This window comes from Lacerta agilis, chromosome 14 (assembly GCF_009819535.1).
Source record: "Lacerta agilis isolate rLacAgi1 chromosome 14, rLacAgi1.pri, whole genome shotgun sequence".
In the NCBI taxonomy this organism is placed as follows: Eukaryota; Metazoa; Chordata; class Lepidosauria; order Squamata; family Lacertidae; genus Lacerta; species Lacerta agilis.
The window spans coordinates 2,510,870-2,534,870 of NC_046325.1; the positions used below are offsets into that span (position 1 = coordinate 2,510,870).

At 49.2% G+C, this 24,001-nt stretch overlaps 1 protein-coding gene across 1 annotated transcript; it reads right to left on the reverse strand.

Annotated features, from left to right (window-relative positions):
• Positions 1-1,947: 1,947 nt before the first annotated feature.
• On the reverse strand, positions 1,948-22,400 carry LOC117058844 (zona pellucida sperm-binding protein 3-like). Its single transcript, XM_033170241.1, has 12 exons — positions 22,028-22,400; positions 20,359-20,477; positions 19,212-19,315; positions 17,191-17,362; positions 15,320-15,440; positions 14,291-14,382; positions 12,488-12,627; positions 11,309-11,428; positions 7,398-7,511; positions 3,912-3,995; positions 2,886-3,023; positions 1,948-2,148 (listed from the first exon to the last, which is right to left on the reverse strand). Exons 1-12 carry the CDS (start codon positions 22,382-22,384, stop codon positions 2,003-2,005), a joined length of 1,707 nt encoding a protein of 568 aa, XP_033026132.1. The 5' UTR covers positions 22,385-22,400; the 3' UTR covers positions 1,948-2,002.
• Between the last annotated feature and the right edge of the window lie 1,601 nt (positions 22,401-24,001).

Here is a 24,001-nt window from a genome sequence, read left to right on the forward strand (position 1 = left end):
TCCAATACAGATTCAGACCAGGAGAGCCCAAAACCTGCTACTTGCTTAGACTCCAATCTTCCCCAATGTGTGAGGAACTGGCCCGTGCATAAAACCTTACACCAAAGCAAGGTAAGGAAGGAGTGACCCTCGGGCCCTGATCCATTCCTCGCTGTCCATGGAGATGAAAATGAAAATCCTTGAAAGGGACTGTTTCCTTATTTGCACAATGGTCCAATCTCTTTTTTGGGGGGGTGGGGGAAACAGGTGTGTTGCGCAAGGCCTGCCAATCAACCACGATGGCAAAACCTGAATTTCCTGGCATAGGATTGAAAAAGTCACGGCCAAGTGGGCGACATGTGGCAGCTAGTCACTTTGCCAACTGCCCTACTTTTTCACAACTTTGGCGGAAGTCTTCGACGCTGCGACTCCTCCCCTCCTCTTGCTCGTAAACTGGTTTGCGATTTTATTATTTTCTGAATAATGCTGACTCCGTGAAGAGGAAGTGGTTAAGCAGGCTTAGGACAGCATCTTCTCATTTCTTGGAAGTTGTTTTTCAGGCCACTTTCGTACATTTAAAGTGCTTTGATTCCACTCGGAGAATCCTGGGAGCTGTGGTTGGTTGGGAGGCCCCTATTCCACACACAGAGATGCAATTCTCCTAGTGGTTAGAAACCCAAGACCCCCTCGATCCTTTTCACATGCACTGCTGGCAAGCCAGGTCCCCCCCCTCCAGTGCCAGATTTACGTATAAACTAAACAAGCTATAGCTTGGGGGCCCCCCCAAATAAGGAAAAAACCTGGATGTACATTTCCAAAATATAAGATAAAAAACAAACAAAACCTACATACAGCAACAGTGTTTTGTGTTGTGTGGGCTCCTATGATGTAAGTAATGGGCCCCACCTGCTAGTCTGCTCCCTAAAAAAACCAATGGTTTTCTAATTTCTATATACAGGGTGCCTACATTCTGCATGGGGACCCAGGTGGCGCTGTGGGTTAAACCACAGAGTCTAGGGCTTGCTGATCAGAAGGTCGGCGGTTCGAATCTCTGCCACGGGGTGAGCTCCCGTTGCTCGGTCCCAGCTCCTGCCCACCTAGCAGTTCCAAAGCACCCCCAAAAAAGTGCAAGTAGATAAATAGGGACCGCTCCGGCGGGAAGGTAAACGGCGTTTCCGTGCGCTGCTCTGGTTCGCCAGAAGCGGCTTTGTCATGCTGGCCACATGACCCGGAAGCTGTCTGCAGACAAACGCCGGCTCCCTCGGCCTATAGAGCGAGATGAGCGCCGCAACCCCAGAGTCGGACACGACTGGACCTGATGGTCAGGGGTCCCTTTACCTTTACCTTTACCTTTACCTTTACATTCTGCATGGACTGGTTGCATTTCAGTTCAACAATTAGTTTGATAAAATTCATATTTTGTTATGTGCACATGGCCTTAGCTACCCAGTAGGTCTATAAATTACCATATAGCATATATTCAACCCCAAAAAACTCAGCAACAATTGGTTGTTGACAAAGGACAGCTGGACATATAAAGGGCCCCATTACCTTCAGTAGCTTAGGGCCTCATCAGACCTAAATCCAGCGCTGTGCGCCCCCCCCCCCAAATCCTATATTTGTGCACCTGTTCTCTTATAATGGTGATGGCGCCCACCTGAGAGGTGCCGGAACAGAGTTCTGGCAGGTTCCTGTTGAGGCCACCCTGAATCTCAATTCTGTCTTCTGTGTCATTAGCTACCCTTCCCAGTTTGGTGTGATCTGCAAATTGAATGAGCATCTGGCTAAATTCTTTCATCCAAGTAATTTTATAAAGACCTTGAACCCTGAGCCCAGGACAGAGCCATGAAGCGCCTCACCTGTAACCCCCAACCAGATTTAGACCACGGATCTTTCAAATGCAGAGCCTCCAAACGACCTCCTTCTCCCAAATCCCCGAAATGAGGAGAGGCTGCAAAAGGGTGCTGCGCGTGTGTGTTTCTTTAAAGTGCTTTATTTTGGTAACAGTTTGCATGGAAGATGCTTAAAAATGTTGGATGTCGTGCTGAGCTGAAGAACGCGGACGGCCGTGGTGTCTGAGGGACAGGTGAACGGCGGCAAGGATGAGGAGCATGGTGGATTCTACGATGATCAGAACCATGGCAAAGAACTGGAAGGTGGGCTTCCACCCTGGAGCGAGAGAGGTGGTAAGGAATGAGAGGCGTAGGAGACGAAAGTTGTGCCACACAGCGTTAAAACATCAGCTTATGGGACTACCTGCTACTAGCAGATGGGGCTATCAGGGGAGGTACACCCCAAAGTTCACTTGGGAAGACAGGCGAATTAATACTAGTCTACTACTGGGAAAAAAAGCAAAGATCCCCAGTGTCGAAGCAATGATTCTTCAACATCCACTTCGTTGGACTGGTCATGTTGTGCGGAAGCCTGATGATCATCGTCCAAAGCAACTACTCTATTCCGAACTTAGAAATGGAAAGCGTAATATTGGTGGTCAACAAAAGAGGTTTAAAGACTGTCTCAAGGCAAATCTTAAAAAAAATGTAATATAAACACTGACAATTGGGAAACAGTGGCCTGCGAGTGCTCCAGTTGGAGAACAGCCTTTACCAAAGGTGTCGTGGGCTTTGGAGACACTCGAACTCAGGACGCAAGGGAGAAACGTGCCAAGAGGAAGGCACGTTTGGCAAATCCTCACCGTGATTGACTCCCGCCCGGAAACCAATGTCCCCACTGTGGAAGGATGTGTGGATCCAGAATTGGCCTCCACAGTCACTTATGGATTCACTGTTAAGACTGTGTTCATGGAAGACAATCTTACTCGGTTACGAGGGATCACCGAAGAACAACATCCCAAACTCTGAGACTACAAGGTCGAGAGTCACATTTGCTCAATCCCCTTGCCTCACCTTTTCCGGGGGCAGCTGTCGACGCAGTGGCAGTGAGTTCCCCAGCCCTGGAGGCAGTACGGTTCTCCGCCCTGGAGATAGCACCTTCGAGGGTCATGGTGACAACCTCAGCCTTCAGTTCCAGCGCTTTCCTCGCCTCTGCGGGGGCAGAAAGGGGCAGGGTCAGTGCAAGGAGCTGCGCCATCTTCCAGGGCAAAGGGAGCTCCGTGGCAGAACTCGAAGCAAGACCCAGAGGTCAGGATTCGAATGGGTGTTACAGTGTCAGAACAGGATCTAGGAGAGACCGGGATTCAAATCCCCATTCAGCCAGAAAGTTCACTGGGTGTGACCTTGGGCCGGTCGCTCACTCTCAGCATCGGCCTCCTTCACAGGGTTGTTGTGGGGATAAAAATGGGGAAGGGGAGAGGACGGCGCATACCACCTTGAGCTGCTTGGAGGGAAAGGTGGGGTCAAAATGCAATGGATGGAAAGAAAAGGGAGTTCAAGTAAACATTCGGAAGAACTGTCTGAAAGTAAGAGCAGACTCCCTCAGAAGGTGATGGTCTCTCCTTCCTTGGAGGCCATTAAACAGAGGTCAGGGGGTGGGGGACATCTGTCGGGGATGCTTTAGTTGTCCAACCCCCTGAGTGTTCCTTGATAACTGGGAATCTCTCCCCTTCCTTTGGAATGCAACACCCCCATCCACATAAGAGGAAGCAGCAGAGAATTAAGAGCTGTTCAACAGCGGAACTGGCTCCCACAAGAGGTGGTGGACTCTCCCTTCCTTGGAGGTTTTGACGCAGAGGTTGGATGGCCCTCAGTCATGGATGCTTTAGCCGAGATTCCCGCTTTGCAGCGGGGTGGACTGGATGACCTTTGGGGGTCCCTTCCAACTCTACAATCCTATGATTCTACGCTCTGCAGAACTCAAGCAGCTGGTGCAGAGCTTTTACACGGAGACCCAGGAGATACGCACAACCTTCCCCTGCTCTCAAATGCTACATACAAGCACGTATCAATAAAGGCAGTTCTGGGGAAATGCCATACCTGGCCTTGCTGCTTCAACTAGGTCCGGAAACCCAGATCCCTCTTCAGCCTCACTGATGAAGATGGGGCCTCTCCTCATGTACACTGCAAAGAATTAGAAAGCATTGGCCGCAACCCTGGATCTGCTCAAGGGAAGTCGGCCAAGTATCATGCATTATTAATTATTATTATTATTATTATTATTATTAATTTATTTATTTATTCCCTGCCCATCTGGCTGGGTTTCCCCAGCCACTCTGGGCAGCTTCCAACAAAGGATTAAAAATACATTAAAAAATCAGTCATTAAAAGCTTCCCCAAACAGGGCTGCCTTCAGATGTCTTCTAAATGTCAGATAGTTGTTTCTTTTCTTGACATCTGATGGGAGGGCGCCACCACCGAGAAGGCCCTCTGCCCGGTTCCCTGCAAACTCACTTCTCGCAGGGAGGGAACCCCCAGAAGGCCCTCGGAGCTGGACCTCAGTGTCCGGGGTGAACGATAGGGGTGGAGACGCTACTTCAGGGATACTGGGCCTTTGAGGCCATTTAGGGCTTTCAAGGTCAGCACCAACACTTTGAATTGTGCTCAGAAACGTCCCGGGAGCCAACGTAGGTCTTTGAGGAGCGGTGTTATATGGTCTCCCAATCCCCAGTCCAGCTGCCACATTCTGGATTAATTGCAGTTTCCGGGTCACCTTCAAAGGTAACCCCATGTAGAGCGCATTGCAGTAGTCCAAGCGGGAGATAATCAAAGCATGCGCCACTCTGGTGAGACAGTCTGCGGGCAGGGAGGGTCTCATCCTGCATACCAGATGGAGCTGGTAGACAGCTGCCCTGGACACAGAATTGACCTGCGCCTCCGTGGACAGCGGTGTGTCCAAAATGACTCCCAGGCTGCGCACCTGGTCCTTCAGGGGCACAGTTACCCCATTCAGGACCAGGGAGTCCCCCACACCCACCCGGGTGTGAACAACTAAGGTTGGTTTGTAGGGCCAGCTGTTCAAAAACGGTTGTTTCCAACAACTGGTCTTTGGAAATTTTGCTCCCTCCAACTGTGGAGGAACAGCAGCAGTATTTGGGGGGGTGTGCACAATTTTATAATATAATATAATATTTTATATTATAATATAATATAAATATAATATTATATTATAATATAATATTATAATATTTTATATATAATACAAAGATTACCACAATTAAGGACAAAAGTGGAAAGGACCTAACAGAAGCAGAAGATATCAAGAAGAGGTGGCAAGAATACACAGAGGAATTATACCAGAAAGATATGGAGGTGTCATACACCCCAGGTAATGTGGTTGCTGACCTTGAGCCAGACATCCTGGAGAGTGAAGTCAAATGGGCCTTAGAAAGCCTCGCTAACAACAAGGCCAGTGGAAGTGATGATATTCCAGCTGAACTATTAAAAATTTTAAAAGATGATGCTGTTAAGGTGCTACACTCAATATGCCAGCAAATTTGGAAAACTCAGCAGTGGCCAGAGGATTGGAGAAGATCAGTCTACATCCCAATCCCAAAGAAGGGCAGTGCCAAAGAATGCTCCAACTACCGCACAATTGCACTCATTTCACACGCTAGCAAGGTTATGCTTAAAATTCTACAAGGCAGGCTTAAGCAGTATGTGGACCGAGAACTCCCAGAAGTGCAAGCTGGATTTCGAAGGGGCAGAGGAACCAGAGACCAAATTGCAAACATGCGATGGATTATGGAGAAAGCTAGAGAGTTCCAGAAAAACATCTACTTCTGCTTCATTGACTACGCAAAAGCATTTGACTGTGTCGACCACAGCAAACTATGGCAAGTTCTTAAAGAAATGGGAGTGCCGGATCACCTCATTTGTCTCCTGAGAAATCTCTATGTGGGACAAGAAGCTACAGTTAGAACTGGATATGGAACAACTGATTGGTTCAAAATTGGGAAAGGAGTACGACAAGGCTGTATATTGTCTCCCTGCTTATTTAACTTATATGCAGAATTCATCATGCGAAAGGCTGGACTGGATGAATCCCAAACCGGAATTAAGATTGCCGGAAAAAATATCAACAACCTCAGATATGCTGATGATACTACCTTGATGGCAGAAAGTGAGGAGGAATTAAAGAACCTTTTAATGAGGGTGAAAGAGGAGAGCGCAAAATATGGTCTGAAGCTCAACATCAAAAAAACTAAGATCATGGCCACTGGTCCCATCACCTCCTGGCAAATAGAAGGGGAAGAAATGGAGGCAGTGAGAGATTTCACATTTTTGGGTTCCATGATCACTGCAGATGGTGACAGCAGTCACGAAATTAGAAGACGCCTGCTTCTTGGGAGAAAAGCAATGACAAACCTAGACAGCATCTTAAAAAGCAGAGACATCACCTTGCCGACAAAGGTCCGTATAGTTAAAGCTATGGTTTTCCCAGTAGTAATGTACGGAAGTGAGAGCTGGACCATCAAGAAGGCTGATCGCCGAAGAATTGATGCTTTTGAATTATGGTGCTGGAGGAGACTCTTGAGAGTCCCATGGACTGCAAGAAGATCAAACCTATCCATTCTCAAAGAAATCAGCCCTGAGTGCTCACTAGAAGGACAGATCCTGAAGTTGAGGCTCCAGTACTTTGGCCACCTCATGAGAAGAGAAGACTCCCTGGAAAAGACCCTGATGTTGGGAAAGATGGAGGGCACAAGGAGAAGGGGACGACAGAGGATGAGATGGTTGGACAGTGTTCTTGAAGCTACTAACATGAGTTTGGCCAAACTGCGGGAGGCAGTGAAGGATAGGCGTGCCTGGCGTGCTCTGGTCCATGGGGTCACGAAGAGTCGGACACGACTGAACGACTGAACAACAACAAAGCACAATTTTGAGAGGGTGCAAAGCAGACAGTGATCCCTGTCCCCACAAGCAAATCTTGGCAGGCTCCGTCCTGCCAACATGGGTCTCTGGGCCCTGGAGACTTACCTGGCCTCACCACCACATCCCTGGCCCCCTCGTTGCATGGCTGCCTGGCCAGCACCTGCTCGCTCCTTGCTCCTCTCCACAGGTGTCGGGGGGATTCACCCTCCAAGGGCCGCATCAGCCAGCTGGGCTCCCCGCACGTGCGGGCAGGCAGCCCCACTTGGCTCTGGTGGGGGGGGGGTCACTCCGGCGGTGTGTGCTGGGTTGGCACAGGCTCTGTTCACCCTTTGTGCCCCGGGCACTGGCAAACCCCGTTACGCCACTGAGGCAGAGCATAGCCACCCAGAGCCCTCTCTGCCATGAATTTGGGAACCACAGACCTAGACTCCACCCCCCCCCCATGATCCATAAAGTTAGGGCCCTGTTCTTTCATCATTCCTGTTTCTGCAACGCTGCCTCGCTCTTTTTAATTCCATTTCTGTATGCCGCTTTAGGGAGCTAGAAAAAGAAAACCCAGCAGTATAGCTTCTAAATCGAATTGCTCTTCCTTCTCAGGGCAATGTTTTTTGTTCACAGCTTGTGCTATCCACACCATCGCCCGGCACGTACCATCCACTGGCGGCTCAGGATTATCCTCCTGCTCTTCCGAGATGTTGGCCGACCTTCCCGGGTCTTTGAAGGGCAGGGAGGGTCTCATTACATCTACCTTGGATTCCTTGAACTCTGCCAAGAAACAGAAAAAGGAGCTGTGTTTGGTCTCGTAAGAACTTTTAAAAAGAGCCCTGCAGGGTCAGTCCAGGGTCTCACCCAGCATCCTGCGCTCACAGTGGCCAACCAGATGGCCCAGTCGAGCAGGACCTGAACCCAAGACCCCTCTCTCCTCCTGTGGTTTTCAGAAGCATTGCTGCCTCTGACCGTGGAGGCAGAGCAGAGCCATTGTGGCTAGTAGCCATCAAAAACCCTCTTGTCCATGAATTATCCTCATCCTCTTTTAAAGGCATCTATGTCAGGAATTAAGGATGCGGGTGGGGCTGCGGTCTAAACCACTGAGCCTAGGGCTTTCCGATCGGAAGGTCGGCGGTTCGAATCCGCGCAACGGGGTGAGCTCCCGTTGTTCGGTCCCTGCTCCTGCCAACCTAGCAGTTCGAAAGCACGTCAAAGTGCAAGTAGATAAATAGGTACTGCTCCGGCGGGAAGGTAAACGGCGTTTCCGTGCGCTGCTCTGGTTCACCAGAAGCGGCTTAGTCATGCTGGCCACATGACCCGGAAGCTGTACGCCGGCTCCCTCGGCCAGTAATGCGAGATGAGCGCCGCAACCCCAGAGTCGTCCGCAACTGGACCTAATGGCCAGGGGTCCCTTTACCTTTACCTTCTGCATGGACTGGTTGCACGGCAACATGTGCAAATGGCTTTAGATACCTATGAGGTCCATAAATTAACTTGCATCACAGGGCGCGGGGGGGGGGGGGAAGAGGAGACTATGATTTTGCGGCAACTTCTTCCTCTGCACAGAACTGCAATAAAAAGTCTTTTTGGAAATGTAAACAAACGGGGTCAGATCCCAGGGTGCGGAGCTGTCAGCTGCGATGCTCCGACTTCTCAGAGAGTGCACACGATCTGTGTCACTGAGGCTGCCAGCAGCTGCCTGACCCCTTAGACCAGGGCGAGCAAGTTTATCCATCCATCTGCCAGTGGGGGAAGAGAAGCGTCGCATCTGGAGAGCAGGGGCGATGCAAGGAAGCTAGCAGCACAAGCTCGACCCGACAGCGGGCGGCACAGAACTGCACCCAACATTTAGCATAGTGTATTTGCCAGCTAGCAAAGCCAGATGTGGTCTTATTTGAAAATAAATTTGCCACGTTTCATTATTATCGGTCGTTTCCAGTGCAGACCCTACTCAGGGCAGACGTGTCGAAGTTTTTGGACTTGCTTAATCTAGGTTTGATTTCAATGCAGTTCACCCCGCCCCAAATACAACCCTGTGATTTATACGGATTAGCTGCCCCACAGAATCATTTCACCAGGTCACCTACAACCGTAAAGCAATAATGTATTGATGTAATAATCATCATCATCATCAATCAAATCAAATCAAACTTTATTCACGTAGCCAACAGGCCATTGCGACTAAAAATACAGATAAAACAGATAAAAATACTGGAGAAATACCAGTCAAGTACTCAAATATATAAATATACTCATCATCATCATCAGTGCTTTTTTTCTATTAAAAAAAATCTTTATAGGCACTCATTTCGACTCAAAACCACCATTTTATAGTTCAAATTGGGAACAAATATAGTAAATGGACAAAAGTAGAAAGATTTGCAAAATGTTTAGGGGTGTGTGTACCCCTGCGTGTGTACCCCAGAAAAAAAGCAATAATAAAAATTAATATAGTAACTAAGATAACTAACATAAGACAGCTCAGTTGGAAGAGCACGAGACATTGAATCTTAAGGTTGTGGGTTCGAGGCCCACATTGGGCAAAAGATTCCTGCATTGCAGGGGGTTGGACTAGATGACCCCTGGGGGTCCCTTCCAATTCTACAATTCCCCCCCCCCAAAAAACATACGCCTTTTTATGCACGATTTACCCCAGTATATGCATTTCTTTTGTACCCACTACTCAGGCCGGAGAAGCACATTGCAATAATTCAGAGGGGTGTGGATTTCGGAGGACGGGCTGCGTTTCGGCCCTAGTCTTGTTTCGGATCGTGCAAATTGAGTCCGTTCAACCTGAATTGAACCTCCCCCCCCATCTTCCTAGGGATATTCGAAAACACCATTTAAATCCTGCTTCTGGCAGTACCAGCTCTGCAGCACTAGAGGGAGCTCTGAGGCTTCCCCAATTAGCCTTGGAGACAATCGCATCTTCTGCAATTTCCTGGGAGCAGAATGAAAATTAGAAGCCCTACTGCACCAGGTGAGATAGTGCTGGGTTTTCTCCCCCACCCCCATCAAAATATAAAGCCACCCCTTTCCCACTTCAGAATCACATAGTTGTAGAGGTGGAAGGCATCCCGAGGGTCATTGTCCCTGCAGTACAGGAATCTTTCTACCCAGCATGGGACTCGAACCCACAACCCTGAGATCCAGAGTCTCGTGCTCTACCGACTTGAGCTGACATATACAGCGGTGCCTTGGTTCTCAAACTGAATCCGTTCCGGAAGTCCGTTCCAAAACCAAAGCGTTCCAAAAGCGAGGCGCGCTTTCCCGCAGAAGGTAACACAAAACGGACCGATCTGTTCCAGACTTTGAAAAACCACCCCTGAAAAAGCCGTTTCACATGAATTTTACTACCTAACGAGACCACAGATCCATAAAACAAAAGCAATAGACAACGTACGGCAGTCACACAGTTAAATCAATCAGTGGCTGAACCGGGTTCCGCACTGTCACAGAAACAAAATAAAAAGCCGCAAAATCCAAAAAACAAAATAAATAGGAAAGACCGACAGACATCAGCGTGACACTCAAAATGGAAGCGTGGCACTCGAATCGGAAGCGTGGCACTCAAAACAGAAGTGTAGCACTCAAAACGGAGCATGTTCGGCTTCCGGAAAAAGTTTGCAAACCGGAACACTTACTTCCGGGTTTGCAGTGTTTGGGTTCCAAGTTGTTTGAGTACCAAGGCGTTTGAGAACCAAGGGACCACTGTACAGGTTTTCTCTGTGCAGCGCCCCTCTTTCAGAGGTAGGACAGAGAAAGGGTATTTTTTCCGCTATGGCAACAGCCTCTCTATTGAACGCCTTCCCTACCTGACACCCACATTGCAATCTAACTAAGCTAACCAGAACTGTTGTAGTTTTCTGGACGTTTCGGGTTTCTCCATTGCCGTCCGATGTAGCCACAACTGAAAGAACGAAAAGGCGGTCTGGATATTTTTGACGAGAATCGCTGCGCCATTCGGCGGGTCTAGGATCCTGCCCTTTGCAATGGGAGACCTAGGTGCCCCTTAAAGTGAATTGCTGCAAATCGGACCCAGTTTGCAACAGCCCTCTCCTCGCTCAAGATTCCCAAAAACCGATATTCAATACTGGAAGCAAAAGACACCTTTCACAACCAGCAGCCATCCAAACCTCACCCTCCTTGCCTGCAAAACCATCAGCTGCTAATCTTGTGGCAGTGAGTTCCGGGGGTCAAATTATGTGCTGCATCTCTTACTTTTTGTCCTGAAAAACCCCCAGAATTCTGGGATGACCCCCGCGCGTTCCAGTCTTAGGAGGGAACGACACAAACTTTCTGCTTTTTACATACCATAACTTTAAGTTATTATTATTTTTTGTTAAAATGCTCTGAAAGCAGTTTTTGGCCGAAGCAAGCTCAGATGCTTAAAAGGAAAAAAAAAAAGTAAGTGGCAAGTCAGCAAAAAAAGGCATTTCCAGGGAAATGGGCGAGGATGGAAATCAACCCCTAAAAAACTACCGAGAAAGCATCTTACACAGTTCCTTTCTTGGAAAGTTAGGAAGAGAAACTAGAAAAGGAGAAGAAGATTGCTCCGAGCGAGTTCCATTTACCTTCCACCGCCATCTTCCGAGAGCCGGCCGGGTCTCCTGGGAAGTCTGCAACGCTCTCCGGGGAGTCGAAAACATAGAGGGGTCCCAGCGTCAGGTGGGCCTGGGGTGCGGTCAACTCGGCTGTGGTCAAGAGGAAGCCAGAAAGCAGGTGAGTTAAGAACGTCCAATGGCCCATCTAGTCGAGCATCCTGTTCTCATAGTGGCCAAACAGACGCCCATTATATTAATTAATTAAATTAATAAATAATAATAATAATAATTTTTATTATTTATATCCTGCCCATCTGGCTGGGTTTCCCCAGCCACTCTGGGTGGCTTCCAACAGAATGTTAAAATACAATAATTCATCAGCCATTAAAAGCTTCCCTAACAGGGCTGCCTTCAGATGTCTTCTAAAAGTCAGAGAGTTGTTTATTTCCTTGACATCTGGCGGGAGGGCGTTCCGCAGGGCGGGTGCCACCACTGAGAAGGCCCTCTGCTTGGTTCCCTGCAACCTCACTTCCCGCAGGGAGGGAACCGCCAGAAGGCCCTCGGAGCTGGACCTCAGTGTCCAGGCTGAACGATGGGGGTGGAGACGTAGGTCTAATCCAGAATGCGGCAGCTGGACTGGTGACTGGGAGCGGCCACTGAGATCACATAACACTCGTCTTGAAAGACCTACATTGGCTCCCAGGACGTTTCTGAGCACAATTCAAAGTGTTGGTGCTGACCTTGAAAGCCCTAAACGGCCTCAAAGGCCCAGTAGACCTGAAGGAGCGTCTCCACCCCCATCGTTCAGCCTGGACACTGAGGTCCAGCTCCGAGGGCCTTCTGGCGGTTTCCTCCCTACGAGAAGGGAGGTTACAGGGGACCAGGCAGAGGGCCTTCTCGGTGGTGGCGCCCTCCCATGAGATGTCAAGGAAATAAACAACCATCTGACTTTTAGAAGACATCTGTAGGAAGCCCCATTTAGGGACGTTTTTAATGACTGGTGTTTTAATATATTTTAAATTGTTTGTTGGAAGCCGCCCAGAGTGGCTGGGGAAACCCAGCCAGTTGGGCGGGGTATAAATAAATTATTAGTAGTATTATTACCATCCAGTTCATATTGGGAGGAAACCAAAAGCATTTTCTTCTAGCTGGGGGTTGGGGAGCAGGGTTGGAGGAGCCGACCTCAAAGCCTTCAGAAAACCCCTTCACCTGGCAGGCTCCTTTGCCAGCTCATCCCCACGGCCCGGGGTCTGGGGCGGAAGCTGGGGGGCTGCTCTCCCGGCACCCGGTCGCAGTTCCTCGCCTCGCAGCAGCTGCAGATGCTCCGAGGTCCCTCGACAGGAAGCCAGCTTTGGGGAGAAATTGCGGGGGGGGGGGGGAGAGAGAGTGTTAAAAATCAGGCAGATCCCCCCTCCCCACCTCCACTTAACGCCCGTGATCCTGTTTGCAGAAGACCTTCTCAGTGGTTCACATCAGAGATGATCTCGGGCATTTCCGTGGCGAGAACAGAGTTGTGGGTCTTTGCAAGGAGGGTCCGGCAAAAGCAGCCTCTCAGGTTGCATGGTCTCAGGTTCAATCCCCGACTGCAGGGGTGGGAGCGAGAGACTTCCATGCCCAAAACCCTAATCGCTGTTGCCAGTCAGTGTAGGCAATATTGAGCTAGATGGGCCAGAAGTCCAATTCAGCTTCCTGTGTTCTATGCTGGCTTTATACTATTGAACAAGATTATCCTGGAGTTACAACGGTCAAGGTTTCTTCCAATTCGTACATTTACAGTGGTGCCTTGGTACTCAAACAACTTAGAACCCAAACGCCACAAACCGGAAGTAAGTGTTCTGGTTAGTGAACTTTTTTTTGGAAGCCGAATATGTTCCGTTTTGAGTGCCACACTTCCGTTTTGAGTGTTACGCTGAGGTCTGTCTGTTTTTGCTATTTATTTTGCGTTTCTGTGAGTTTTTTTGTTTTGTTTTTGTGACTGTGTGGAACCCACTTCAGCTACTGATGGATTGTGTGACTGCAGTACATGGTTTATTCTTTCATTCTATGGTTCAATGGTCTCATTAGACAGTAAAATTAATGTCAAATTGCTGTTTTAGGGGTTGTTTTTAAAAGTCTGGAACGGATTACTCTGTTTTGTGTTACTTTCTTGTTCCATAAAATTTACACACCGCTTGTTTCGGCAGCGCGGTTTGCCAAAGAGACAAAATTAAATTATCAACATAAAAAATTGACGACGATGACTTAAGGCTTTCAAAAACGGACAGATTAAAACTCGCATCAGCTTGAGCTTGGGCTGAAGGGCAAGTAATAAATATTGGCATCGTTAGTAATAATTGGAGGGTGGTAGTCACAATGAACACCAGCGAGTGGGAAAGAGTGGCGAGAACGTCGGACTAGGGCCCGGGAGAGACCTGGGTTCAAATCCTGACTCAGATACGGAGCTCATCTTGGGGGCCAATCGCTGCCTCTCCACCTAACCTACCTTGCAGGGCTGTTGTGGGGATTAAGTGAGGAAGGGGATAAAAACCATGCCTTCTCCTGGGAGTATAAATGCAACAAATAAGGAAATAGGTAAAGGCAAAGGGACCCCTGACCGTTAGGTCCAGTCGCGGACGACTCTGGGGTTGTGGCGCTCATCTCGCTTTATTGGCCGAGGGAGCCGGCGTACAGCTTCCGGTTCATGTGGCCAGCATGACTAAGCCGCTTCTGGCGAACCAGAGCAGCGCACGGAAACGCCGTTTAGCTTCCCGCCGGAGCGGTACCTATTTATCTACTTGCACTGGCGTGCTTTCGAACTGCTAGATGGGCAGGAGCAGGGACCGAGCAACGGGAGCTCACCCCGTCGCGGGGATTTGAACCGCCGACCTTCCAATCGGCAAGCCCTAGGCTCTGTGGTTTAACCCACAGCGCCACCCGCTGTGGAAGGAAATAGAAATAGTGAAAAGGGCTTCAGGAAGAGAAGTTGCAAAGGGGGAGAAAAGAAGTCTGTTGTGTGTCTTGCAAGCGACTCACGTGCTGCTGGCAACGTCGAAGGAGCAAGCCTTGTTCCGGACATCTGGCATTTGGTCGGCTCGCGTTACCTTGAGGTGGCAAATCACGTACAGCTGGAAAAGGCAGGACGGCGAGTGTTAAAAAGGTCTTTTTGGGCAAACAGCAAGGGGACAATGGCGCCAGGTGACCATGAACTGGTTGTATCATTTTTAATTGCATTGGTATCCGGCCTTTTCCTCCAAGGAACTCAACGAGGCAGGCATGGCTGCCCCTTTGCACAACAACCCTGCGAGGTGGGAAAGGCTAACCGGCTCCCCGTGAGCTTCTTGGCCACGTGGGGATTTGAACCCTAGTCTCCAAGGCCCTGGTCCTTATTTGATCCCCACCCAACAACACTGTGCGATAGGTGGGGCTGAGAGGCAGTGACCGGTCCCCAGGGTCACACCCTGCGAGCTTCCTGGCCGAGTTGGCGCAGGGATTCGAACCCTGCTCTCTCCCAGGTCCTACTACAGCACTCTAACCACTGCACCGCGCTGCCTCTCTGATTTTAGGGCTTGCATGGGGCACGGGACTCCCGCAAGCGCCGCCCATCAGGAGTGGCGGCGAATCCACCTTGACCCAACTCCCCGAAAACTTATTTTATTTCTTTAGCTTAGATCGTTTATATAGCATTTAATCTCAGTTGTTTCTAAGCCAGTGGATCCCAAACGCAGCCTCACTTGGTTCCATAAACCCACTCCCCGATAAAAAACACCACTCAGAATAGCGGTCTGCATCAGCCGCTAAGGGATCAAATAAAATTCAAGACGCTAAGAATTAATTGCAAAAAACCAGTTGAAGCTATTTCTGACCCCCGCAGGTAACGCTGCTGCCTCCAGGGGGCAGTGCAGCCCATTTTGCAAAACCCGCCTAGGCCGTCCTGTTGCCCTCCGGGTGCTTCGAACTATAACTCCCATCAGCGCCAGGTGGATGAAAGCTCTAGGGACGCCGCTCCCACAGACCCGTGGGCCCAGATAAGGCCTCCCACTCCGCAAGACCCCACCAGCTCACCATATTCCTGGAGTCCCCGGAAAACCGGAATGCGTCCACCGTGAAACGTAGCGTACCCTCGGAGACTCGGGGGGCGAGGAACGCGGACGAGACGCCCTCTTGCCTCCCGTCCACCAGGCACCTGCGCCAAGGGGAGAAATTGTCACAGAGTTTGGGGGCTGGAGGGTGGTGGAAAGTTGACTGTTTTCCCCAGATCCCAGATTTCATTCGTTTATTAAATTTGTTGACCAGACCTCAGGGCGGTCCTTTCCCAGGGAAGAGGAAAGGTAATTCTTACCGCAAATTTCTGTTTCCAGAAATTCGAGGTCAGCCTTTATGCTAGATTTTTCACCTACCTTTTCCCGGGTTTTCCCCTGCAATTTAATTGGTTTTTTTTTCCTTTTCCCAGGGAAAAGCCACTCTTTAGTGCTAAATCAGAGCAAACATCAATCCGGAGAAAATCCGAATTGCCCGTTTGTGCCAATTGAGCGCTAAAGAGTGGATTTTTCCAAAGCAGCAGGACAAGAGAAGGCTGAATAAGCCCTCTGTTATTCTTTAGGTGTGTTAAGAAGCACCATTTGCCGCGCACCATGCTGATGGGAGGTTTAAGTCCCGACATATCCGGAGATGCCGTCAGGAATCAAACCCAAGACCTTCTCTGCCCACAAAACAAACGCCCTATCCCCAAGTCACAGACCTTAGCGGGGAATAGCCTTTTCTGCTCGAGGCACGAGATTACTAGCCCAGACAGAAGGCATATTCCTATGTTTCCAAATGAGGGAGCTGGAAGGTACCCCGAGGGTCATCCAGTCCAACCCTCTGCAAAGCAGGAATCACAGCAGAAGCAAAGCCTCAGTGGGTACTAGAAATAACGATTCGTTATGAACGCTGCTGAAAAAAGGGAATCCTGGCTTTTGGCCGCCCGCCTCCCCCCATTTAGGGAGCACTTATAACCATCTGTTTTCTATGTGTTCTTTGGAACTCCCTGCCAATTGATATTAGACAGGCAACTCCATTGTACAGCTTGATGCAACCTCAAATCTGTTTTCTGCTTAGGCAAGCTGGCCTCCAGACAATAAAGGTGACTGCCTGTATTTCGTTAATTTAATTACATTTTATCAGTTTAAAAGTCCAGGGTTGTTTGTTTGTTTTTGCTGCTTTTCAATGAATAGGGTAATGCCATTGTATGTGAACTGCTCAGAAATAAATAATATAATAAATAATAATAAAATAATAATAATAAAATAATAATAATAATAATAATACTGTATTGGCCCAAATATAAGCCGCACTCGCAAATAAACCACACCTTTAAAATTCAAAGGGGGGGGGTAGAAAAAGACAATACTCGAATATAAGCCACTCCATTAAAATTGGGTTACAGGCTGAAAATCGCAGAGGTTGTTAGAATTGTAACTCCTTTGGTCTTGCAAGCCCTAAAAAAGTTACTGTACAACCGCTAAAAACCGCAAATCACTATTCAATCGCTCCAATTCCACAGACGCTCAAGCTCGCAAATTGGCAACAAAACCATTTTTCTCTTCCATTTTACCGTACGTCTGTTTCAGCAGCGATATCGCAAAAAAGCCCATTTTTGTTACAACGCAAATTTAAGCCCCACATCAATAACTTTTCAGGGTCGGAATTTGGGGGGGGGGGGAGGGAGTGCGGCTTATATTCGGGCCAATACGGTATTCAGGCTATAAGCCAGACTGGGGATAGCGCACTTGGTAGAGCGCGAGACTCTGAAGCTCAGGGTTGCGGGTTCGAGTGCCGCGTGGGCAAAAGATCTCTGCGTTGCAGGGGGCTGGACTAGACGGCCCTCCCTTCCAACTCTTAAGATTCTCCGAGAAAACTTACGAAATAAAATACTCATGCGTGATATCCCTTACCCGTTGGAGTCGACAATAGCATACGTAGACCCCAGAGTGGCTTCAGGGCTGGCGACGCAGCTGTCCACAAAGAGCCTCAGGGGCAGGTGGTTCTCCGCCTTGACTTGGGCTTGCAGGTGCAGGATCTCACCCAGCTGGAAGCGAGAAGATAGCCGCTCTCCGCTCCAGTCATCTTGGCAGCGGGAGAGGACGAATGCGTTAATGCCGGCTCCCCAAATCATTTTAATTTTTAATTTTTTAATTGCAAGCATAGCAGAAGAGAAAAGGAAATAACTTTCCCCCGCTGATAGTTTGGTTCATTGCAGCGGCCCCAAGCATGTGGAACAGTCTGCCACTTGAGATTGGGCAGGGAGGGCCCCTTACTGAGCTGCAGGGCCGGATTTAGGTTTGATGAGTCCCTGAGCTACTGAAGGTAACCGGGCCCTTTCTATGTCCAGCTGTCCTTTGTCAACAACAAATGGTCGCTGCTTTTTGTGTTGAATATATGCTACAAGGTAGTTTATGGACCTAATACGTATCTCAAGCCATTTGCACATCACAAAAGATGTATTTGATCAAAGTGATTGTTGAACTGAAATACAATTAAGTAGCATATTAATAGTGAACTAATGATTAAGGTCAAACTTAAAATGATTTTTAATTCATAAGTTAAGGCAAACACATGGGCATTTGGCAAGAACACAAGTTCCTTTAGAAACACAATTTACAAGGACTCATAATCCAGTCTCTAGAAACTTGCTATAAAATGAAATAATAATAGGTGTAAATATATGATGCAAACTACGAAGAATTATAAATAGCAGAATGTCGGCACCCTATATATAGAAAGGAGCAAAGCAGTGATATTTGAGGGAGCAGGCCAGCAGGCGGGGCCCATGACTTACATCCTAGGAGACTACACAACACAAAACACTGTTGCCGTATGTAGGTTTTATTTGTTCTTTATCTGATATTTTGGAAATGTACATCCAGTTTTTTCCCCTTTACATTTTTTGGGGGCCCCCAAGAGAGTGCGGCCCTAAACTATAGCTTGCTTGGCATATACGTAAAACCCGGCATTGCTGAGCTGGAACAAGAAAAGTCTTTGATCGTATCCACAGCATCCACTTAAAACATACAACTTACCCCCTGAAAACCCTGGGAACCTTTGTTCACCCCCTCACAGAACTACAATTCCCAGCACCCTTAAACTACAGTTCCACCCACAATCCTTTGGGGGCACCCAAGTGCTTTAAATATATGTCACAGAAGCGACTTTAGCCATTTCAGGGTACGGTTCAGTTTCACGATCAATTCTTACTGCTTGACCGTCCAATTTCCCGTGTGTTGCTTTTACATACAACCGCTTCGGACATGAATAATCAGGTGGCGTATCAACGTCCTGCCTTGCCGGGGGTTGGACTAGATGACCCCCCGGGGACCCTTCCAACTCTACAAAATAAGAATAACCAATAAGCTGGGGGCTGTTGGGAGTTGTAGTTCAAGGCACCCAGAGGGCGCCAGGCTGACCGGGGCTGCCGTAAGGGGATCCTCAGACGGCCGCAGGAAAGAAGCCAGCATTTCATGGAACAATTTTGCCGCCGTAACAGCAGCAAAGGTTAGGAACTTCAGGAGCTGGTGAAGAAGAAGCGATTCATAGAACCGTAGAGTTGGAAGGGACCCTGAGGGTCAGCTAGCCCAACCCCAAGCAAGGCAGGAATATGCAATTGCCCCATGCGGGGATCGAACCTGCAACCTTGCCGTTGCCAGCACCGCCAACCGAGCTATCCTGCGTTCAAGAGCTATTAGCCAAAATGGCCAAGCAGAAACTCCATGTTCAGACACAGCAAACCGCAGCGACGTCTGTGGGCTTTGGGGGGGGGGTCATCCGGCTGTCCCCTGTCGGAGGCAGGAGGCTTGGGCTAAGGCGGAACTTTGCATCCTTTTAGCCCTGCTGCTCGGCAGCCCTGGATCCTAACCAGACCGCTTTTTGAGCTTTGAGCTAAGCCCTTTCCGCACCCCGAAGCCGCCCTCTTCCTTACCGTTCATGAGCCGCAACGAGAACCCAAGCCTCGCTTCGGCCGACACCGTGGACCTGAAGGGAGCCCAGGTGGGCTTGATGGCTTGGCTGGAGACGTTGCCTTTCCTGGAAATGGGGAGAGAAGCAGCTGAGAACACACTAACAGAGTTAGTCCAAAGACTGTGGGGCACCTAGATGCCCTCTAGACTGACCCGCCAGCTCCCTCGGGAGCGTGGAAATCGCTTCCTGCCTGCTCTGCCCTTTATTCCTTGCTGCTCCCAGACATCAAGGGGGTTGGTCCGCCCTCGGGGCTGCCAGGGCAAAAGACAGGGATCCTCTAGTGGGAGGAGCCAGAGCCAATAATGGGAGGAGCTAAAGGCCTCCATCCACACACATTTTAAGTGGTATTGTACCACTTTAAACAATCAAGGGTTCCCCCAAAGAATCCTGGGAGCTGCAGTTTGCTAAGGGTGCCGAGAGATGTTAGGAGAGACAACCCTCTTTCTCTCAGAACTACAACTCCCAGAGTGCTTTATTTATCAATGATCAGGGTGCTTTGGGAATTGTAGCCAACATGGCGCCCTCTGGATGTGGCTGAACTACAACTCCCATCATGCAGCAGGCTGGCAGGGGTTGATGGGAGCCCAGCCACTCTGGGCGGCTTCTAACAGGATATTGAAAACAGAATAAAACATCAAACATTAAAAAACCTCCCTAAACAGGGCTGCCTTCAGATGTCTTCTAAAAGTCAGAGAGTTGTCTATTTCCTTGACATCTGCTGGGAGGGCGTTCCACAGGGTGGGCACCACCACCGAGAAGGCCCTCTGCCTGGTTCAGGCCTTATGCCCTGACCGTATGAAAGCCATAGCCCAAAATAGAGGGACAAAGGACAGCAAATTGGGGGAGAGCTTCACCTGTTGGCTTTCTGCCTAACCAACCGCTCTTTTAAAGGCACGGGAGCAATTCCGGAGAAGGGCACCGGCCCTCTCCTACCCACGAAGCAGTGCTATGTCAGCTGCGATTCCTGCATCGGTGGGGGGGTTGGACTGGATGACCCCTGGGGTTCCCTTCTCATCCTACAATTCTGAGAGCCTATGAACAAAAGCCAAGGGCTTGCTAAGGTGAAACAGCCTCGCTTAAGCCCACACCCAACCGACAGCCTTGCTCACCTGGGGTAGCGGCACTCAATGGGTATCTCCGCGGCGTTGGTCCTGGTGATGACGGAATTGGCGGAAGGAGACGGCTTGTGGAACAGGCTCGTTCGGTAGACCAGCAGTTCTGGGGTCAGCTGGAAGCAAAGGGAGACAGGTCGGCTTTCAGAGCTCTTCCTAGGACTTGCGGCAGGATCCGTACATCCCGAGGTGGCTCCTCGGGTTTTGGCAAAGGATTAGGCCCCACCGAGAGACCCCCCCATCCCCTGCAATGGCTTCCCGGCCAGCCCCACTGAAGGCTACGGGGCTCAGGAAGAAAACGGGACAGCTGTGTGCCCAGTCAAGGGAGTCTCTCTCTCCCCCACCTTGCCCAGCTGCAACACAACAGCCTTGCAGTGTTGTACAAGAGCATCTCTCTGTGCCCCCAACCTCCCACTGGTTCGTGAGGCCCAGTTGGGAGGGGGCCTGGGGCACACCAAAGCTTTTCAGAGGGATAATGCCCCCCCTCCGCCCAACCTACACCCGAGTTGCTTCCAGTTGCCTTATCTTGCATGGCCCGGGGTTGGGCTAGATGACCCCTGGGTCCCTTTCCAACTGCACAATTCTATCCTAGTCTGAGATGAAAGCACGTTGCTTGTTTACATGGCAGAGCCCCCCAAAACCGAGGAAGCCAGAGACCGACACCCCCTCCGTCTCCCAAACAGTTCCCTTACGAGTTACTCGGAGCGTAAAAGGCAGCCCACCCTCCCCGGGGTCCCTGCCAGATCCCCTCCCTCCCAGCAGCTTCCAGTGCAGAGTCGACCTGCGGAACTCCCTGCCACAGGAGGAGGCGGTGACCGACCGCCAACTGAGATGGCAAGGATTGGGCAAAATCATGGAGGAGGAGGGGGCTGTTTGTGGTTGCCATGGGCCTGATCCAGCAAGCTCTTTTGGGGGGGGCAGGGAGGAGAAGGCTGTTTGTGGAGGATTAAGGCTATCCAGTGGCTATCCCACAGCTGGAGGCAGCAATGAAAATTGCTGGAAAACGCAGGAAGGGAGCGTTGCTCTTGGGTTCGAATCCTGGTTGCTGGTTTCCCAGTAAGTGCAGCTGGCTGGCCACTGTGGGAACAGGACACTGGGCTAGCTGGCCTGATCCTGCAAGGCCTCATCTTGCATTCCTATAAACATTTAGGCCAAAATCCCAAAACAGGCAACCATACAAACACACAGTTCCTGGTATCTGAAGAAGTGTGCATGCACACGAAAGCTCATACCAAGAACAAACTTAGTTGGTTTCTAAGGTGCTACTGGAAAGAATTTTTTATTTTGTTTTGACACAGTTCCTTGGTCTTAGTTAGCTCACTGAGTTTAGCCCTTTCACGCCTCCTGCTCCTTTCCATGGGGCTGACCCAGGTTCTGCCCCATATTGCTCAACACCCCAGCACCCCATCTTTAAGCTCCACCCCTAAAGCAGGACACACCCCCTCCCAAAAAAAAAACCAACCCCAACCCTTCCATCATAGAGGAAACAAAATACCAATTTTTTCTGTCTATAAGACACCTCTATGTATAAGACACCCCCTATTTGGGGGGACTCCAAATTAAGAAAACGCCCCTCAGCACCTCCCGTGTATAAGACGACGCCCAATTTTAAACCCAATTCTTTGGTAAAAAAAACCCTAGTTTTCTACACAGGAAAATACGGTACCTCCACCGCGATGCCACATTGATGGAGACCAGCCTCAAAGAGGACCACGTCTGTGCCAGCGTTGAAGGACGCGGGGGGGCACGAGGCCGCCCCCAACGTCAGGTCCGCGGGGGCCACCAGCCTGCCCACCCCAAAGAGATCCCGGTGCACTGCCACCACCAAGCGGTGGGGCTCGCAGGAAACCTGCACCGCGTGGGGCGTGGCAGGGGCAGCCCTGGAAAAGGAGGAAGGGGGCAAGGGGGCGCGATCCCAGGTCTCCGGCTGCCACCATGCAGAACTCTGCGGATCAGCCAAAGCCCCCCGGCCCAGGAAAATGCCCCACAGTAAAACCAGCCCCATCTCAAACTCCCGCCCCATGGCTGCAGCCTTGGCACTCAATGAAACAGAGAGCAAGGAGATTGCCCTTTTATACTGCTTTCTGACTCCGCCCACAGCCACCTGACAATTAAGACCCGCCTTGTCCCGCCCTCATTCCCCCGGGGTCCTAAAACCCACAGGGTTTTGGCTACAGCACCCTACGGTCTGTGCTCAGAAACACCTGCAGCTTTCTGAAGTTGATTTCATTAACAGCCTTCCTTCCTCCCATCACAGACATCGTGACATAGAATTGTAGAGTTTGAAAGGGATTCCAAGGCTCATCTGGTCCAACCTCCTGCGATGCAGGAATCTTTATTATTATTATTATTAATTATTAAATTTTTATTAGGTTTTACACACCTTTAATCTTGTCCATCTCCTCCTTAAATTGTGCTGCCCAGAACTGGGCAGAGAACTAGGTCATTTGGAGTATTTAAAAGGCAGGATCCCCTAATCCACTGAAGAAGCCACTTCCCATTATTATTATTATTATTATTATTGAGGTTTTACTATTTAGTATTCAACACATTTGACACATAAAAAAAAGAAAATTAAAAAGCAAAATTCCCCCCACCCTGTGACTTCCCTCTACTTCCCCTTCTGGTTCTTTAAATATTTGCTACTTCTGCTTTGTTTTATCTTACTTTCTATAAAAAATTTTTGCTAAATAATGCTCTTGCTAAATGCTCTCTAAATGGCCCTTACTAGTTTTATACCAAATTTTCTTTCAAATTACGTCTTCCACTTAATTAATTTCCATATTGTTGTTTCTTAACCGTGTGCTTGTTTTCTTAATTGTAAGCATTTACTCAAACCCTACTAGTGAGTCCAATTCTTTACAATGTTTCTGTAGGTACAACATAAACGGTTCCGAGTCTTTTTAAAACTCTCTATTGCCATTGTCTCTTAAGTCTTCCTGTAAGTTAGTCGGTTCCTGCATCTTCCATAAATTTGACTTGCCATTCTTCCTTCGTTGGTATCTTACCGCCCTTCCATTTTGGGGCTGGCAATATTCTGAATAACTTCTTCTGCTCTTTAGGCAATTCCTGTCCTATAATACCTAGCAGATAAACAACTACCTGACATTCAGAAAATACCTGAAGGCAGCCCTGTTTAGGGAAGTTTTTTAATCTGTGATATTTTAATGTATTTTAATATTTGTTGGAAGCCGCCCAGAGTGGCTGGGGTACAAATAATATATTATTATTATTATTATTATTATTATTATTATTATTATTATTATTATTATTATTACAAGAAAGCAATGCAGGAATATTTTGCCCCACGGAGGAACTCGAACCCGTGACCCTGAGATTAAGAATCTCTTACTCTACCAATAGGGACGCGGGTGGTGCTGTGGGTTAAGCCACAGAGCCTAGGGCTTGCCGATCAAAAGGTCGGCTGTTTGAATCCCCACGACGGGGTGAGCTCCCGTTGCTCGGTCCCAGCTCCTGCCCACCTAGCAGTTCGAAAGAACGTCAAAAGTGCAAGTAGATAAATAGGTACCACTCCGGCAGGAAGGTAAACGGCGTTTCCGTGCGCTGCTCTGGTTCCCCAGAAGCGGCTTAGTCACAACCGCAGAATCATTCGCAACTGGACCTAATGGTCAGGGGTCCC

Excerpts from the sequence above, each read along its gene's own strand:
- LOC117058844 (XM_033170241.1), bottom strand. The coding sequence starts at position 22,384 with ATGGGGCGGGAGTTTGAGATGGGGCTGGTTTTACTGTGGGGCATTTTC. Across the intron at positions 14,383-15,319 it reads CCGGGGACTCCAGGAATATG|CTGTACGTGATTTGCCACCT; the intron begins GTGAGCTGGTGG and ends TGCCTTTTCCAG. Across the intron at positions 12,628-14,290 it reads TTCGACGTTGCCAGCAGCAC|CTGGCTTCCTGTCGAGGGAC; the intron begins GTGAGTCGCTTG and ends TTCTCCCCAAAG.